Raw genomic sequence first — 20,016 nt, 5'->3', positions numbered from 1 at the left:
ACCAAAAGCAAAAGTGATTGGACCATGCGAAGACAGAGCTTGGCCAAAGAAGCTCCAAGAGAGACAGTGCATTTGCAACGTGTCCCAGCCGGATAGGGTCTTGCTCTATTGCCCAGACTGGAGTGCAGTGGTGTGATTACAGGTCACTGCAGCCTTGACCTCCTGGGCTCAAGAGATCCTCCCACCTCAGCCTTCTGAGTAACTGGAATTATAGGGGTGCGCCACGATGCTCAGCTAATTAAAAAAGTTTTTTTGAGCAGGCTGGATGTGGTAGCTCACGCCTGTAAACCCAGCACTTTGGGATGCCAAGGTGAGTGGATCACTTGAGCTCAGGAGTTCAAGACCAGCCTGGGCAGCATGATGAAACTCTGACTACAAAAACTACAAAACAAAACAAAAAACCCCAAATTTGCTGGGCGTGGTGGTGTGTGCCTGTAGTCCCAGCTACTCGGGTGGCTGAGGTGGGAGGATCACTCGAACCCTGGAGTTTGAGGCTGCAGTGAGCTGTGATTGCACCACTGCACTATGGCCTGAGCAACAGAGCGAGACCCTGACTCAAAATATATATATATATATATTTTAATATATAAAATATATAAATATATATATATATAATTTTTTTTTTTTTTTTTTTTGAGACGGAGTCTGGCTCTGTCGCCCGGGCTGGAGTGCAGTGGCATGATCTCGGCTCACTGCAAGCTCCGCCTCCCGGGTTCACGCCATTCTCCTGCCTCAGCCTCCCGAGTAGCTGCGACTACAGGTGCCCGCCACCTCGCCCGGCTAGTTTTTTGTATTTTTAGTAGAGACGGGGTTTCACCGTGTTAGCCAGGATGGTCTCGATCTCCTGACCTCATGATCCGCCCGTCTCGGCCTCCCAAAGTGCTGGGATTTCAGGCGTGAGCCACCGCGCCCGGCCTACTTTTTTTTTTTTGTACCAATGAGGTCTCGCTCTGTCGCGGAGACAGCTCTCAAACTCCTATCCTCAAGCGATCCCCTTGCCTCAGCCTCCTGGGACCACAGGTGTGCGCGAGCACACGCAGCTATTTAAAAAAAAAAAAAATTTTTTTTTTTGGTAGTCTCCCTACGTTGCTCAAGCGATCCGCCCCCCTTGGCCTCCCAAGGCGCTGGGATTCCAGGCCGGCCGCATCGCGCCGCCTGACGTCCCCCTTCGGTTACTCTGACTGCCCACTGATCTGTATAAGAGGATCCGGAGGGGAGAAAACGCAAGGTGGAAGTCAGGGTCCGGAGCCTGGTCCAGGGTCTCTGCACTGGCCCTGACCCTGACAAATGACCCTGCCTCCTGGGGCTCGATTTCCTCCGGCCAAGAATAGACGGTCTCACGCTTGGCCTCTGGCCTCCGAGTTGTGCCCCCAGGACACAGGCAGGCCTGAGCCGGGCTGTAGGCCCGCTGCGGCTTTTACACTGAGGTCTGCCGGCCCAGGATCGGTCCGCTTTGCAGGTGGTTTGTTGAGAACATCAACTAGAACATGAACTACATTAACTAGAACATGAACTACATTAACTAGAAGGCACTGCCAGGTGCGACGGCGGACCCTGGGGCCAATGATAGTCCAGGACAGCGGCGTTTCCTGTGGGTCGCGAAGCTTGGGGCGGGACTTCCGGCATTTGGATGGAGACGTAATTTGGGCGCGACGGTTCCGTCCACGCCGGCTGTAGGGAGGGGGCGGTGTTCCGTGGCCGCCTCCCTGGCGGCTCTGGGGAAATGAGCAGGTAGGAGGCCGACAGCGACCTCCGCGTCTCGGAGCGAACCGTGAGCCTCCCCGTAACGGGAGAGTTCGACTGTCAGCCAAGGTCACCGCGCCCGGCACAGGGAAGGGGTGGGGCTCGGCTGAGCCCGCGAGACCCGCCCTGCTCGCCGCAGCCCCCGCCCCGCTCGGGCCTCAGGGTCCCAGTATGGCGACGGCTTTGACGGACCCGGCGCAGGTGAGTGGACGAGGTTTCCTCCTTGCTGCTTTTCTGCTAGTTCGGGGAAGCCTCCTGGGCAGGCCGGAAGCCAAGACAGCCACAGGATTCCTCTTTGTAGTGTTGTTTGTTTACGAAACGTGGAGCATGCTCGTCACTTAGTTTGTCGTGGTAGTACCTGAGAGACTGAATATTCAAGCGGACAGTAGCCAGACTATACATAGATTATAGGACTGTGACGTACAATTTTTTGTAGCCACCTGCCCAGGAAACCAACCTCCTGTTCTACATTAAACAACTCTGGAAACCAGTCTGCCTTAACTTAGTCTTGCAAGGAGCTAGATGACTCTCTGGTGACATTTCAGGAAGCTAAACGGTAACTCCTGGAACAGCAGGCCCCAAATAGGACCTGATTAGTAACTGACGGTTCTTCTAATTTTTGACTCCGCTTCCAGCAGAGGACCAAGCAGAGAAAGCCATACGTGCTCAGCCTAACCAATCACATACGATGCCCCACTTTTAGCCCTTCTGCAGCTTTCCACCGCTGAAAGTGTCAGGCCTCTCTGATAGGTGCTCAATAATTGGTTGAAGGATAAATGAAGTTCCGCTCCAGGGACTCCTGTCACACACATAATCCGAACTCAGCCATGGCCTGCATGTCCCTACCCGGTCCACTATGGCTGACCACCTCTGTCCTTCTTTCCTTCCTTTCCTCCCTGGCTCAGCCCTTCAGACACACCAATATGATCACTCAGAGTTCTTTCTCATCCCTCAGCCTTCACCTTTACAGTTCATTCAGCCTCAGACGCTATCCTCAGATCCCTGCAAGACCCTTTCATATCTTGTTGGCTCTGCTCAAATGTCACTTCTTTGAAGCGGCCTTTCGTGGCAGTTCAGACTAAAGTAGTCCCCTTCTCACCTGCCCTTGGTCTAACGTTTTTGTATAAAGAATCTGGCAAAATTTTAGACAGCTACTGAGTTGAGGTCTTAAGGATTTTGTGCAGACAAAGAGCATCAATATTAACACAAGAACTATAAGGGTTGGCCTTCATTGAGTCCTTGATGTGAACTGAGAAATGGACATTATTTATCATCTCATTTAATCCTGATCTCCTTAAAGTGACATTCTATTATAAACACTGCCGTACACAAGAGGAGGTCAAGACTCCAACCTGTTTAGTTACCTGCTGACACACAGCACTTAAGTAACAGAAATTCATATGTAGTGTGTGGACCACCAGAGCCTTTGTTTTTTACGGTCAGTTGACTGAGAAGCCCTGGAGGTGAACTTTGCAGTCTTTCTCCAGCAAGTCACAGTGGCCATCGGAAGCGAAAGGCAGATATTCCATTAGAGAGGACTGTGTAGACAAAGGCAAAGTGTGTTGGTTGTTTAAGGAGGTCCAAGAGGACTCGTGAGGTTTCCATGGTTACCCCATCCCCACCTGCTGAGACATGGCCTGGAAGGGCAAGATCCTGTGGTCTTTTTTGGATGTTCATCCTGCCTTCAGCCCATGAGGCATTTTGGCCAGTCATAAGCCGGGGTTCTCGTGACCACAGCCCGCGTTATCCTTAGCCACTTGAGTTTCCTGGTCCTGAAGTACACTGGCCTTAGGGATACCTGCTGGCAGGACTCAGGGAAGGAAAAGGCTGATGGTTCATTATGCAGTCTCTCTGGGGTCCAGGGGAGAGGATGAGCTGGTCCAGGCACTGCCACTCCTCCAGCATTTGGCGCTCATGAATTTGGTGATGAGGGTTTTGCCCACATTTTGGGGATATTTTCAGGAGCTACTAAAGTAGATTAAATAGCAAAAATATGTAGAAATGCTTCACAACTGTATTGTAGATTCACTTTGGTGATGGAGGGTTGTTGGGGTCACAGTATTAAACCCTGAAGCAGAGGGACTTGGGTTAAAATTCTGTCTCTGCTTATAACATGTGAAATTCTGGCTGGGCTTGGTGCTCACACCTGTAGCCCCAATGCTGTGGGAGGCTGAGGTGAGAGGATCACTTGAGGCTAGGAGTTTGAGACCAGCCTGGTCAACATAGCAAGATCCCAGCTCTACCAAAAGGAAATAGTTGGGCGCAGTGGTGCATGCCTGTAGTTCGAGCTACTTGGGCGGCTGAGGCAGAAGGATCGCTTGAGCCCGGGAGTTCGAGGTTACAGTGAGCTCTGAGCATGCCATTGCACTCCTGTCTGGGTAATAGAGTGAGACCCTGTCTCTGAAAAAAGCAAACAAGCGAAAAACAGAAAACACAAAAGACTAGGAGAATCTGCGGAGCTCCCTTAGCCTCAGGTCAGTGACTGTGACATGGAGGTGATTGGCGGTGGTGTTTAGTAATACTTCAGGGGCTGTGGGAGGGTTAATAAAATCTCAAAGTCCATCAAGCTCTGAATAACTCATGTCTGTTATTGGGAAAATGGGAACTCTGTATTAATCTGAAAATTGAGGCAGAGATAAATGAGGTCCCTAAGGTCACAAAACTGGCAAGTGTCAGTTTCACGAGTTTGGATTCAAACGTGAGAAGTCTGACTTCAGAGTTTGGGAGTTGTAGTAGCTTTAAATCAGAACGTGAAGCCTTCAGCATGAGCTGGACCAGTGAGGCTCAGGCACTGTGGCTGTCAACATTATTGCTACTATTATTGTCATTATTTCCTCGTTTCTTTGATGTCCTCGAACGGTAATTGTCTACATCTCACCGTCCACAAGTTGTTGCCATTGTCTTCTGTCATTCTCTGATGGCTCCTGTATAGGACGCTTTTCTTTTTTACATTACAGTAATCTGTCCAAAGCAATGTCTGCCTTCCTTCTTCAGCCTGGTACAAAGTTAGGCCCTCAAGAGGTCCTCAGTGACTTGGGCCTTGATCTTGCTGCACATTTTCCGGCAAACCACATACGACAGTCCCACGGCAAACTCTACACCTCTATTTGACATTTCAGGTGTCTGTGACCTTTGATGATGTGGCTGTGACTTTCACCCAGGAGGAGTGGGGGCAGCTGGACCTAGCTCAGCGGACCCTGTACCAGGAGGTGATGCTGGAAAACTGTGGGCTCCTGGTATCTCTGGGTAAGGCTTTCCTTCCCCGCTTCACCATGCAGGGGACCTGCCACTTCTTCATTCCATCCCCTGACTCCAGGCCTGATGGGTCAAGAAGGCCTCTCAAACCTGCCTTGCCTTCTTCCCACAACTTCAGTCATTTTCTACACTCACCTCTTCCTGAACAGTCTCCCTGTATCACTTTGGACAAGAAATAGTGTACTCTTTGGCTCCCAGCCAAAGGAGAAGAAGGTGGTGGAAGGAAATGGGGTGTTTTGCAGACCCCAAAGGTAGGATTTCCAGCTGTATGTTATGAAGGGTTGAAGTAGGAACTGAGAACCACCACGATAGTGTCCTAGTTTCTCTGTGTGGGTCTGCTCATGTCACTGTCTCCTCTGTATGGTTTTTTCTGCCGCAGCGAGTTTAAGGGAAGAATAACAACCCCAGGTTTTACTCTTTGTGACCCCTCCTTCCCCTCCAGATTTCTTGTCTGTTTCTCTGGCCTCTGTGGAGCGTGCTTGAGGCAGCAACTGCTGCTCCACCTCCAGCTCATACTTACCTCCATCTCTCACCCACTGCCCAGCATGGACTGGCCTCCGTCTGCAGTTCTTTTTTTGAGTTCCAGAGCAGGATCTGCCTGGGTGGGCCTGGTTGCTTGTGTATCTGCTCTACAGCGCAGTCTGTGGTGTCAAGGGTGGTGGGGTGTTCTCCGAGAAGAGTTGAGTCAGGCAGGCCCCCAGGAGACTTTGACCTTCTGTACTACCAGGTGTTATTCAAAACAACACTTTCATCACCTTCGTGTCGTCTTGATTCTAAAGTCACTCTGCTGCAGCCTTGCTGGGCTTCTTGCTGTTTCCCCCAGTGCCCACCCCCCTCAGGCGACTGCATTTGCTGTTCTGTTTGATGAGTGTTCTCAGGGTAATTCAGCATTTCACATGGCCACTGCTTCTCAGCACCGCCATTGCCTCCTCACCCAGCCCTTCCCTGACCACTGAATCTTGGGGAGGCCCCTTTCTCACCACAGCATCCTCCCTTTACCTTGTTCATGTCTTTCTGAGCTAGTGGTTCTCAAGCAGGGACGATGTTGAGCTTCAGTGGACACTGGGCAATATGTGGAGGCATTTTGGTGGTTAACACGAAGATGATGACATTGACATCTAGTGGGTGGAGACCTGGAATGCCACTAAACATCCTTGTAATGCACAGGACAGATCCTTCTTCCCCCGATTTCACAAAGAATTATCTGAACCTAAATGTCAGTTGTGCTAAGGTTGAGAAGCTCTTTTTCAGAGAGTGCTTGGACAGACACTACCTCAGCTGGTGCTGAGACACCCCCAAGGAAGTTGTTCTTTTATTGCATCTCGTCTTGGCTTCTTAGCATTTGAGGAAAAGTCTGGTTTAGTGCTGAGTCTCAATATCCTGCAAACTGTTGGTAACTTCTCCTTTTCTACAGAGGGAGCAGCCTTAGGCTCACAGCCCTGAACAAGCAGCATGAGCTCACAGGGACCAAACAGCACTGTTTGTCTTGAGACAGAGTCTCTCTGTTGCCTAGGCTGAAGTACAGTGGTGTGATCTTGGCTCACTGCAACCTCTGCCTCCTGGATTCCAGCATTGCTCATGCCTCAGCCTCCTGAGTAGCTAGGATTACAGGCAGGTGCCACCACACCCAGCTAATTTTTGTATACGTTGTTTTGATTTATTGCTGCTTTTTTATGGTTACCTGCCATCAAGACAAGTGACGCTGGATTTTCCATTTACCAGAGTGATAAGGATTCCATTTTTGAAGAAATCTAAGAAAAATAACAAGTGAGTCACTTTTAGGAAAAGCAGGCCAGGCAGGCACGGTGGCTCAGGCCTGCAATCTCAGCACTGTGGGAGGGCACGGCAGGCGGATCACGAGGTCAGGAGATAGAGACCAGCCTGGCCAATATGGTGAAACCTCGTCTCTACTAAAAATACAAAAATTAGCTAGGCATGGTGGTGCATGCCTGTAGTCCCAGCTACTCAGGAGGTGGAGGCAGGAGAATCACTTGAACCAGGGAGTCGCAGGTTGCAGTGAGCTGGGATCGCGCTACTGCACTCCAGCCTGCTGACAGAGTGAGGCTCCGTCTCAAAAAAAAAAAAAAAAAAGAAAAAGAAAAACAATTACCAGTCCAGATCCCCAGAGCACTGACTGGGCGTCTCAGGCCTGTTCCAGGCAGTGTTCGTGCTCCATTTCTTCTCACAGGATCCTTGTCCTCAGCAAATAAGGAAAATTTAGCCACTCCTATGAGTCCCTCATCCAGTTTAACTTACTCAGCACAGATGAAACACCTTCATTTTGTGAAACCATCACTGAATTTTTTTTGTAGTAAAAATTCTTCTTTTGTGAATTTTTTTTTTTTTTTTTTTGAGATGGAGTTTCACTCTTGTCGCCCAGGCTGCAGTGCAATGGTGCAAGATCATAGCTCACTGTGATCCTAATACCTCACCCTCTCCAGTAGCTGAGACTACAGATGTGAGCCACTGTGCTGCTATATGAAGTTTCTGTCAATATCCTTATGTAACCATATCACAGTAGGACGTTCAGTTTTTAAATATTTGAATGGTTCATTAAATGCTGGGGTCTGGAATCACTGACCCGCCCCTCACCCTGGCCACTGGTCCCTGAGAGTGAATCCTCCAGCTCACATCTTGGCCTCGTCACCACCCTCTGCCACCCACTCTGGTGCTCTTGGTTTCCTCCATAGTGTATTGCTTGGGAGAGCAGGGTTTGGAGCCAGAACCCTGGTGTCCAGCCCCAGCTCTGCTCTTTAAAAACTCCATGGCCTTGGGCACGTTTCTGAACTTGCCTGTGCCTCAGTGTTCTCATTGTTCAAATGAGGACTTAGCCTATTCACATCCCAGGGCTGTTGCCAGGGTCAAGGGTTATTTTATGAAAAGGGCTCAGAACAGCACCTGGGAGACCAGGCTGTGTGCAGGGAGCCATTACAATCTCTGTTGCCACCAATACTGTTACCGTCATCCTCATCACGATTATTGTCAGGGGCATGCCTTGACTTGGCACTTTCTGGGCAGTGTTGTGGAGCTTTGTGGTTAAACAGCACAGACAGAGATGGCAGGACCTGGGTTTCCTTATTGACTCAGCCATTCACCAGTTCTGTGCTCTTCAGCAAATCACTTTACCTCCCCGAGCCTGGGTTTCTTTTTTTTTTTTTTTTTTTTTTTTTTGAGACGGAGTGTCGCTCTGTTGCCCGGGCTGGAGTGCAGTGGCCGGATTTCAGCTCACTGCAAGCTCCGCCTCCCAGGTTCACGCCATTCTCCTGCCTCAGCCTCCCGAGTAGCTGGGCCTACAGGCGCCCACCACCTCGCCCGGCTAGTTTTTTGTATTTTTTAGTAGAGACGGGGTTTCACCATGTTAGCCAGGATGGTCTCGATCTCCTGACCTCGTGATCTGCCTGTCTCGGCCTCCCAAAGTGCTGGGATTACAGGCTTGAGCCACCGCGCCCGGTTTCTTTGTCAACAAAATGGTGTTGATTATGATAATGGACTTCCTGGGTATACCGTGAGGAAATCCTCAACTGGAATCCTCATTTAACGGCTAGCCATGGTGGCTCACACCTGTAATCCTAGCACTCTGGGAGGTCAAGGAGGGTGGATCACCTGAGATCAGGAATTCAGGACTAGCTTGGCCAACATAGTGAAACCTCGTTTCTACTAAAAATACAAAAAAATTAACCAGGCATGGTGGTGCGCACATTTAGTCCCAGCTACTCGGGAGGCTGAGTGAGCTGAGATCGCGCCACTGCACTCCAGCCTGGGCAACAGACACATTTAGTCTTTGGTTTAGAGGAAGAGCATTATAAAACATTGCTTAGGATGTTTAAAAAAAAAAAAAAAAGACTTAGATCAATGAAGATACATACTTTGTTTTGAATGAAAAGAATCAGTATTTAATATTTAAAGTGTATCACTTTTTCTCTAAGATATTCCAAAAATATTGTTCACTTTTGAAATGACATGCATTTAAATGCTTGGCATAGTCCCCTGGACATGGTTTTAGCCTATAAATACTAGTTTTTGACTTACTATTAGGAGCAGAGATTCTGTGGCAGCATGACAGGACCTGCCCTTGGTTTCCAGATCACATGCTAACTTTTTGTTCCCATGGATAGGTGTAGCTTCATTCCAAGGTCTGGTCCCCATCCTGAAGTCCCAGACTGGATTGAAGGTCTTTATTTCTTTTCACCAACATCCATGTGTCCACTTTCTTTCTCCATAAACAGGGTGTCCTGTTCCCAAACCTGAGCTGATCTGCCACCTAGAACATGGGCAGGAGCCATGGACCAGGAAGGAAGACCTCTCCCAAGACACCTGTCCAGGTAGGAGCCAAGATCTGGGGAGGTCGGAGTCCCTGCTGGCTTGAGACTGGATAGAGACCACTGGCCCTGGGATCTCTTGGGAAGCTTCTCACTGTGGCTTCTCTAAGGGTTTGGGAGCCTTGGAGCCCTTAGTGGTTTCTCCGTCCTCCTAGCCCTGTCACACTTGTCCCCACTCCTGGGGAGGAGTGAGGTGTATGAACTGAGATTGGTCCTGGGGCTCCAACCTTGTGTGCCTGAAACCTGGTTTGCCAGTCAGCTACTCTGTGACCCTAGTGAAGTTTGTATATGAGTTTGGCTAAGTTAACACCAGCTGCTGTATCCAACAAACTCCAAAATTTAAATGATTCACATATGAAAACTCTTTTCACTCATACCAAGGTCTGTGTGGGTTGGGAGGGAACTCTGTACCACAGTTATTCAGGACCTAGAGTCCTTCTGTCGTCAACCTATTGCTTTAAGGTTGTCCTGACATCCTGTTGCTGGTAGAGAATTAAGGGAATAAGGGACGTCATACCCACTTCCAGAAATATCACCTCCCCTCACATTTCACCCATGGGAACTGGGCATTTGGCTGTACTTGGGTCCATGAGTCTAGGAATTGTGGCTGAGCTGCCTGTCCAAGGAGAAGAGCAGATGGTCTGGTGAGCACCTACTCAGTCCACTATACTCAGTCTGTTCCTGAAAAATGCTATTAGAAATTTTTTTTTTTTTTTGAGACGGAGTCTCTCTCTGTTGCCCAGGCTGGAGTGCAGTGGCACAATCTCAGCTCACTGCAAGCTCCGCCTCCCGGGTTCACGCCATTCTCCTGCCTCAGGCGCCCACCACCGCACCTGGCTAATTTTTTGTATTTTTAGTAGAGACGGGGTTTCACCGTATTAGCCAGGATAGTCTCGATCTCCTGACCTCGTGATCCGCCCGTCTTGGCCTCCCAAAGTGCTGGGATTACAGGCGTGAGCCACCACGCCCGGCCCAGAAATTATTTTTATAAAAAAAAAAGAAAAACATTATTTTTATGTCATTGGGCAGTTTGAAGATGTAATCATGTGATACATTAATGCATAAAACTGCATAGATTCTGAGCCGTGTTACGTAAGTGACTTATCAAAGTAAGCTATGAGTGTTACGTCATATAAACCTTAATGAGTGATGATACGTTACATTTCCTTCTGAACTCTGGGGAGCAGGGCCTGTTTTACTCTCCCAAGTTCTCTTTCCAGTTATATTCTGCCTATCAGCCTCTCCCACCTTCTCCTTCCACCCATTCCCTTAGTGTCAATGAGACACCAAGAAGCAGTACTTCCTCCATGTCTTCCTATATCTCCTGTTTTCCAAAAATCCTCAGGGTGACATTTGACCTCTGTCCCACACTCAGGCTGCTGAGGACATGAGGCCATCTGTCAGGTGTGTGGATTGGTGCCACTGCAGAGCCTTGGCGTTTGCGAGCATGGGTTCCTTGAGCTGCTCATCCAACCCTGAGTGTTTATGCAGTCCCTATTCAGCCCTTCAGAGTCTCTTCCAGATCGTCCCTTCTTCAGTGCCACATCTCCACTTGAAAATCCCGAAAGCACAAAACTCAACATGCATAACAAGGAACCCGTGATCTTGCTTGCTCCTGCCACCTCGCAAGTTTCAGTGAATGGCTCTGCCATCCAGGCAGATTAGAGGACTGGATCCAACCTCAGACAGGTCAACCCCTCCACCTCCATGAGTCCCTGCATCCAGCTTATCTCCAGAGCCTTTCGATTTCACATCATGCATGTCTCCTGAATTCATCCGTCTATCACCTCCATGAGACCTATCCTTCTGCCTTTTTTTTTTTTTTTTTTTTGAGATGGAATTTCGCTCTTGTTGCCCAGGCTGGAGTGCAATGGCGTGATCTTGACTCAACGCAACCTCTGCCTCCCGGGTTCAAGCGATTCTCCTGCCTCAGCCTCCCAAGTAGCTGGGATTACAGGCATGCGCCACCACACCTGGCTCATTTTGTATTTTTAGTAGAGGTGGCGTTTCTCCATGTTGGTCAGGTTGGTCTCGAATTCCTGACCTCAGGTGATCCGCCCACCTCAGCCTCCCAAAGTGCTGGGATTACGGGCGTGAGCCACCGCGCCCAGCCTCCTTAGGCTCTTACTCTAAGCTCTTACTATCTTTTTTCTAGGGCATGTTAATAGACTCCCAAAACTTAATCTCTGTATCTGCTTTGTGCCTCTGGTCAGCTCTTTGTCCTGCATGGGGTACTCCAGCATTCAGACCTTGTTCCAGACAGTTAATATTTCCCCAGCCACTCAGCACGTGACTGCTGATGTATCAGCAGGTTTTCATGTTGACAGTATCATCTACTTACATTGTTTAATCAGCAGTCCCTACACATTCCTCTCAACCTCTCGTATCGGTAGCTTCTCTCTTCCCCTGATGGAAGAGGTCTTGCCCTTGGCCACGGTCAGTTTTTTTGAAGAGTTTGTATCACACCTTTTCATGGACATTTTTTCTTCACTTATATTCTGCTTGTTTTGTAACTTCATCCTTTCTGTACTCAACATAAAAATGCTCAACTTCCTTATCCTTGAAGAAAATTCAACAATTCAGTGTTCATGGTTCACAGTATATTCATATATTCATTCACTCTCTGAGCACTTAATTGTTTACGTTTTTATATCAGTGATGCTGTGGATATTTATATATGTTGTTCATCTTTCACATGTGTAGGGGCACATTTTTGATGTTTCTGGAGTGACATAATTGGATTATAAACTATGCAAATGTTCTAGTTTGCAAGATCATTCTCATTGTTTTCTAAAGGGCCTATATCAAAAAATTCCTCTCAGGAATTTTTGGAAGTTTCCATTGATCCATATCCTATCTAGTACTTGAAACTATAAGGCCCCTCAATTTTTGCTGATCAAATGGAAACAAAATATTATCTCTTGTGCTCTTGATTTGCATTTTCCTCATTGGTAAGGTTGTTTAGTGTCTTTCACGATTCTGAGCCAGTCTGTATTTTCTTCTGTGAGATGTTATTTGGTGATAAATGCTTATTTTTCAGTTGACTTCTTTGGCTTTCTCTTTTTTATTTGATTTTTATACATTCTAGGTACCTATCTTTTATCAGTTACATTTGCTGCAGGTATATTCTTCTAGTTTTTAATTTTGTCCTTCCACTCTCTTTAAAGTATCTTTTGTTCAGTGAGTTCCTTACATAGTGTAGTCTGATTTATGTTTTTTTTTACGTGATTAATGATTTTGTGCCTTGTGGAAAAAATGGTGCGTTACCCTAATATTGAAAAGATATTCTTGTTTATTTTATCGTCAGTTGTAAAACTTGCCATTTGGCATTTAAGTCTTTATCAATCTGAAGTTGGTTTTGAGTATAGAATGTGATAGAATACAATATTTCCATTCCCCATGTGGGTAGCCAGTTTTTCTAGCTCTATTTCCTTAGTAGTCTCTCACCACTGAGGTGCTGTGCCTCCTTGCCATCTACCAAAGCCCCATCTGTGTGCAAGGGGATTTCTGAGCTCTCTGTTCTTCTTTATTCCCAGTTGGCATCGTGTCTGTGCCAGAGTGGTACCTCTGCCTTATGAGCCCTGTCCTGAGAGTGGCACTGCTCTTCACAGCTGTCACCTAGGTCAGGATGTTGGGAATCAGTTCCCCTGTGCCTCTTCTTTCCTAGATTCTCATCACCACAACCCTCTCATGCGCTATAGCTCATTTGCATATTCTCTCTCCTAAGGCTATAGTGTCTTTCCCACTTTCTCTCGTGACCAGTAGGACTTACTTCACTGGGTATCTTCTACTGGAAAACTGCCTTGATCTTTTTCTACCCAGGATTAGCCAAACTCAAGATGAAGGACACAGTCCTCCAGGACTTTGTCAGGTCTACCCAAATACTCTAATTCCGACTGCAAATTCAGGGATTTCCTGAAACCACCCTCAGGTTTCATAACTTGCTAAAAAGATTCACAAGACTTTCTAACGTCTATTATGCTCACAGTTATGTTTATTACAGACAAAGCATACAAATTAGAAGAGGACACAGGATATGGGGCTGAGGGTGTTCCAAACACAAAGCTTTCTCGGTGACTTGTTACCCACCCAGCATTGATGTGTAAAATATGTACACAGAGCATTGCAAACCCAGGAAACTCAGTGAAGCTCTGGTTTTTAGAGTTTATTGAGCTTTATTACACAAGCGCAATTGATCGAGATATTGCCCATAGTGCCATGTGAAGTTTCCAGCCTTTGTCCCTTTTCCAGAGTTCAGCTGATATCTTGTGGCTCAGAGATCTAACCTTCTACTCACTGATTGGCCTTTCTGGTGCCACCAGACCTCAGCCAGAGTCATCTATTTAGGATAAACTATTTAGGGACCCATAATGAGTTACCTTTATATAAATATTCAGTCTGGAATTGAGGCGGTGTCTTCACCCTAGGCCTTGTCCCCTCACCTGGTCTCTCTGCCTGGTCTCCCTTTCAAGGAGTCAGGAATCCAAGGAAAAGAAAAGAAACAAATTACAGACCTGGGGTTCAAGATGGCAAAATATAACAGACATAAAGGCACCATTTACAACTTCATTTTTTTCACTGAAGTGGTGATTTTGTTTCTTCTCTTTTTACATTACTAACAGGCCCTTTTGTGTATCGGATTTCTTTCAGGTGACAAAGGAAAACCTGAGAACCCAGAACCTACCACCTGTGAGCTAGCCTTGTCTGAAGAAATCTCATTCTGGGGACAACTAACACAAGGAGCTTCAGGGGACTCCCAGTTGGGGCAACCCAAGGATCAGGATGGGTTTTCAGAAATGCAGGAAGAACACTTGAGACCAGGGTTAGATTCCCAAAAGGAGAAGCTTCCTGGAAAAATGAGCCCCAAACATGATGGTTTAGGGACAGCTGATGGTGTGTGTTCAAGGGTTATACCGGATCAGGTCTCCTTAGGAGATGATGTCCGTGACTGTGACTCTCATGGATCAGGTGAAAATCCAGTGATTCAGGAAGAGGAAAATACCTTTAAATGCAGTGAATGTGAAAAAGTGTTTAACAAGAAACGTCTGCTTGCTCGGCATGAGAGGATTCACTCTGGAGTGAAGCCCTATGAATGCACAGAGTGTGGAAAAACCTTTAGCAAGAGTACGTACCTCCTGCAACATCACATGGTCCACACCGGGGAGAAGCCCTATAAGTGCATGGAGTGTGGAAAGGCTTTTAACCGGAAGTCACACCTCACCCAGCACCAGCGGATTCACAGTGGAGAGAAGCCTTACAAGTGCAGTGAATGCGGAAAGGCCTTCACCCACCGTTCCACTTTCGTCTTGCATAACAGGAGCCACACTGGAGAAAAACCCTTTGTGTGCAAAGAGTGTGGCAAAGCCTTTCGAGATAGGCCAGGTTTCATTCGACACTACATCATCCACAGTGGTGAGAACCCCTACGAGTGCTTCGAATGTGGCAAGGTCTTCAAACACAGGTCATACCTCATGTGGCACCAGCAGACTCATACCGGGGAGAAGCCCTATGAGTGCAGTGAATGTGGGAAGGCCTTCTGTGAGAGCGCAGCCCTGATTCACCACTATGTCATCCACACTGGGGAGAAGCCCTTTGAGTGCCTCGAGTGTGGGAAGGCTTTCAACCACCGATCATACCTCAAGAGGCACCAGCGGATTCACACTGGGGAGAAGCCTTATGTGTGTAATGAATGTGGAAAGGCCTTTACCCACTGCTCTACTTTTATCTTGCATAAAAGGGCCCACACTGGAGAAAAGCCTTTCGAGTGCAAAGAATGTGGGAAAGCCTTTAGCAATAGGGCAGACCTTATTCGCCACTTCAGCATCCACACTGGAGAGAAGCCCTATGAGTGCATGGAGTGTGGAAAGGCCTTCAACCGCAGGTCAGGCCTCACAAGGCACCAGCGGATTCATAGTGGAGAGAAGCCCTATGAATGCATTGAGTGTGGGAAAACATTTTGCTGGAGCACAAACCTCATTCGACACTCCATCATCCACACTGGAGAGAAGCCGTATGAGTGCAGTGAATGTGGAAAGGCCTTCAGTCGCAGCTCATCCCTCACTCAGCATCAAAGGATGCATACTGGGAGAAATCCTATCAGTGTAACCGATGTGGGAAGACCTTTTCCAAGTGGGCAGACCTCAGTCAACATCCAAGAACTTCTATTGGGGAAAAACTTTTTGAATGTCACCACCGAGGAAAATCTTTTGCAAGAGGAAGCATCTTACATGGCACCTGATCACACATACCAAAGAGAAACCCCACAAGTGTCTTCACTGTGAGAAAACCTCCTGTTGCCAAATGTCATTTCTCACCTAAGGAGTCATATTAGAAAATCACACAGCTTCGAGCCTTATTCTCCATCTGAATTCATCCTGGAAAAACACCCAGTGGTTATTATGCACTTAGGAAAACCTTTAGCTCCATCTTTGTAGTTAGTTTACAGTGCAGTGTTATCTCAGGAATTTTTATAAAAAGAGGTGACATAGAAAAAATGAAATGCAGACACTGCTTCTTTTACACTGTTGTCATATGTACGTTTCTGTCCCACGTCAGGAAAGTTAGTAAGGCAAGATCTGGAAACTTACTGAATGTCTTTGTTCTACAACATTGTCTCTTCTTAAGAAGCATTGTTTTTATGAGAAATATGAAGGCTTGAGTTATGAAATACTTTTATATTTAAGGATTAAAGGACACATGAATGCGCACATTTTATTCCACCACTTAAGACTGTTTAAGTCTTTGATTTGGAGAAAAAAAAAAAATCCTTTTTTAATGGGTTTTGAACACTTAACAGAATTTTTCTTGATTCCCATCTGTTGGTTTACTCGACTGCTATAGCTGTATGGTAAATCTCAAAATTAGGTAATGTGATTTCTTTTTTCTTATTTTTATTTAAAATTCATTTAGCATTCCTAGTTTCTTTGACTTTCCATATACACTTTAGGATTGATTTTTCTGTTTTTCAAATATTCTTGCTTGGATTTTGATATAATTGAGTTAAACCTGTAGATCAATATGTTGAGTATTGGCATCTTAGCCTTCCAATTCATGAACATGGCATATCTTTTCATTTATTTAAATTTTCTTCGATATATTTCATTACTGTTTTATAGTTTACACAGTATAACTCCTGCACATTTAAAATAAGATTTATAGCTTCATAGTTTTTTGCGTGATTGTAAATGGCATTGATTAAAGTTTCAGTTTTCATATGATGTTGGCTAGTATACAGAAACATTATTTTTTCCATCTTATTTTGCTGTCTTGCAGCTTTCCTAAACTCATCATTTCTTGCCATTTCCTTTGGAATAATCCTTAAGATTTTAAACATAGAAATATCATTTGCAATTTGGGACAGTTTTATTTCTTGCTTCCCATCTGTACACCTTTTATTTACTTTTCTCATGTTATTGCACTAGGTAGGATTTCCAGTGTGATACTGAATACAAATAGTGACAAGTTATCCATGCCTTGTTCATGATATTAGGGGGGAAATGTTCGGTTTCTCATTAATGTGATGTTGAAAGTTTCTTCCAAAGAGTTTCTCTATCAAGTTTAGAAAGTTTCTCTCTATTCCTAATTTGCTGGGATTTTTTGGTTATTATTAATAAGTGTTGAATTTTGTCACTTGCTTTTTCTCCACTGATTGATTTAATTATGTCATGTTACTTCTGTAGTCAGTTGATGTGTTACCTTGACTGAGTTTCGAGTATTGAACCAGCCTCACATCCTTGTGATAAGCCCTACTTGCTCATGGAGTATAATTTTGTTTGTATACTATGCTACAGTATTTAATTTGCTAGTATTTTGTTGAGGAAGCTTCCCTCTAATTTCATGAGTGATAATCTAGTTTTTTTTTCTTCAACTGTTACTGTTTGGTTTTGATGTCTAGATGATAACTAGCCTCCTAACATGAGTTGGAAGGAATTATCTTCTGTTTTTTTGGAAGATCATATGTAGAATTGGTGTTATTTGTTCCTTTAATGTTTGGTAGCATTCTCCAGCAAACAAGTGGGACCTGGAGATTTTCCTTTTGGATGCTTTTTAATTATGTATTTATTTTATTTAATAGGTATAGAACTATTCAGAGTATTTCATATTGGATGAATTTTTATAGATTTTCTTAAGGAAGTGTTCATTTTATGTAAATATTCTCATTTGTAGCATTCTTTGAAATATTTCCTTTTAGCCTCTTGTTGGCAGCAGGATCTGTACTTACGTTCCTTGTTGTATTCTTGATATTGGAAATGTATCACTTATTGTCGGTCTTGGTAGACATATGTCAATTTCATTGATCATTTCAAAGAAATAGCACTTTATATCACTGATTTTTCTCCACTTTCTGTTCTTAATTTCACTGATATCTGCTCTGATCCGTATTGTATCCTTCCTTCTACTTGCTTTGGTTGTATTTGACTCAGTGGTTTCCTGAGGTGGATGTTTAGGTTATTGATTTGAGGCTTTTTTCTTTTTTCATATAAGCTTTAAGTTCTATACATTTTTCTTACAGTGCTGTTAGTTTCATCCCACAAGTTTTAATATGTTTTTGATTATCTTACTCAGTTCTAAGATTTCCTGATTCCTTTTGAGACATCTTCTCTAACCCATGAATTATTTAGAAGTATATTGTTTAATAGTATTTGGAGTATTCCCTGCTATTTGTTATTGATTTCTAATTTGTTTTGCATTTGATGTTAAATTTGTTGACTTTTTTTCCTTATGATCCAGGATATAGGCTGTCTTGTTTCATATAGCTGCTTGAAAAGAATGTGTGTTCTTGGTCATTGGGTGGAGTTTCTATAAATGTTTGTATGATCCTGTTAGTTGGTGGTGTTATTTAGGTCTCCTATATCCTTGCTGATTTTCTGTCTAGTATTTCTATCAATTGCCAAGAGAGGGATGTTGAAGTCCCGAACTATAATTGTGGAATTATCTATTCCTTCTTTAAGTTCTATCAGTTTTTGCTCCACATAATTTAAAGCTCTGTTGTTTGATATATACACATATAGGTTTGCTTAGTAGTCTTGGTGTATTGACCCTTTTATAACTAATGTCCTTTTTTGCTCCTGTTAATACTCTTATCAGTTTTTATCTGATATTTGTGTGGTCACTCTTACATTTTGGGTTAATGTTTGCATGATTTATACATTTTCATCATTTTTTAAAACCTTATCTGTATCACTATATTTGGAGTAAGTTTCTTGTGAACAGCATATATGTGGGTTGTGATTTTATATCCAGTTTGCATATCTTTTTTTTTTTTTTTTTTGAGACGGAGTCTCACTCTGTCGCCCAGGCTGGAGTGCAATGGCGCGATCTTGGCTCACTGCAAGCTCCGCCTCCCGAGTTCACGGCATTCTCCTGCCTCAACCTGCTGAGTAGCTGGGACTACAGGTGCCCGCCACCACACCCGGCAAATTTTTTTGTATTTTTAGTAGAGACAGGGTTTCACCATGTTAGCCAGGATGGTCTCGATCTCCTGACCTTATGATCTGCCCACCTCGACCTCCCAGAGTGCTGGGATTATGGCTTGAGCCACTGCACCTGGCGTTTTTTTTTTTTTTTTGAGACGGAGTTTTGTTCTTGTTGCCCAGGGTGGAGGGGAGTGGTGTGATCTCGGCTGACTGCAACCTCCGCCTCCTGGGTTCAAGTGATTCTCCTGCCTCAGGCTCTTGAGTAGCTGGGATTACAGGCATCTGCTACCACGCCTGACTAATTTTTTGTATTTTAACAGACATGGGGTTTCACCATCTTGGCCAGGCTGGTCTCGAACTCCTGACCTCGGGTGATCCACCCACCTCAGCCTCCCAAAGTGCTAGGATTACTGGTATGAGCCACTGCACCTGGCTTTTTTTTTTTTTTTTTTTTTTTTGAGATGGAGTCTTGCTCTGTCATCCTGGCTGGAGTGCAGTGGCGCAATCTGCAACCTCCGCCTCCCAAGTAGCTTGGATTACAGGTTCCTGCCACGACACCTAGCTAATTTTTGTATTTTTAGTAGAGACGGGGTTTCATCATGTTGGCCAGGCTGGTCTCAAACTCCTGACCTCAGGTGATCCGCCACCTCAGCCTCCCAAAGTACTGGGATTAAAGGTATGAGTCACTGTGCCTGGCCCCAGTTTGCATATTTCTGTCTTTTATTGGTGTATTTAGACCATTTAAAGTTTACAATAATTATGTTAGTGTTATGTCTACTATTTTATGATTAGTTTTTTGGTTTTTTGTGTTTCCTGTTGCTTCTTTCTTGAGTTTTTTGGGTTGGTTTGTTTGTGTTTTGGTCTTGAACGTTTTTTAGAATTCCATTTGATATATTTGTAGTGTTTTTAAAATATATTTCTTTGTATTAATTTTTTTAGTGGTTGCTTTAAGTAGTATAATGTACATATGTAACATAATTACAGTTAATGGTATGAAAAATTTAGCACTTTGATGTATAGAAACCTTACTTCCATTGGTCCCTTTACCTTGCCTGTTAATATAATTGTCTAAAGTAATTCCTCTTCAAAATTGAGCACCATGTTGGAAAACGTAATTTTTGCTTCCACTGTCAAATATATTTTACAAAAGTCAGAGCAAGAATTGCTTGTTGATCTCTTTACCCATTCCACTATTCTTTCTTGAAATTCTAAGCCACCTTCTATTAACATTTTCTTTCCGTTTGGCGAACTTCTTGTAGCCTTTTTTCTAGAGTCGGTCTACT

General features: G+C 45.0%; 1 protein-coding gene across 2 annotated transcripts in view; it reads left to right on the top strand.

The window, feature by feature from the left end:
* Positions 1–1,649: 1,649 nt before the first annotated feature.
* LOC103235386 (uncharacterized) overlaps positions 1,650–20,016 on the top strand; it is a 31,668-nt gene continuing 13,301 nt past the window's right edge. The window contains exons 1-4 of one of the 2 annotated variants that reach the window (XM_073015862.1): positions 1,650–1,944; positions 4,863–4,989; positions 9,225–9,320; positions 13,968–16,181. In XM_073015862.1, coding sequence (XP_072871963.1) covers positions 1,915–1,944; positions 4,863–4,989; positions 9,225–9,320; positions 13,968–15,598 — 1,884 coding nt within the window. In that variant the 5' untranslated portion in view covers positions 1,650–1,914 and the 3' untranslated portion in view covers positions 15,599–16,181. The remainder of the gene's footprint in view (positions 1,945–4,862; positions 4,990–9,224; positions 9,321–13,967; positions 16,182–20,016) is intronic. The other variant, XM_073015863.1, reaches the window with a different exon arrangement.

Source organism: Chlorocebus sabaeus, chromosome 6, assembly GCF_047675955.1.
Source record: "Chlorocebus sabaeus isolate Y175 chromosome 6, mChlSab1.0.hap1, whole genome shotgun sequence".
Taxonomy (NCBI): Eukaryota; Metazoa; Chordata; class Mammalia; order Primates; family Cercopithecidae; genus Chlorocebus; species Chlorocebus sabaeus.
Note: the sequence above shows the minus strand (reverse complement) of the source record. Positions and strands in the feature narration are given on the sequence as shown.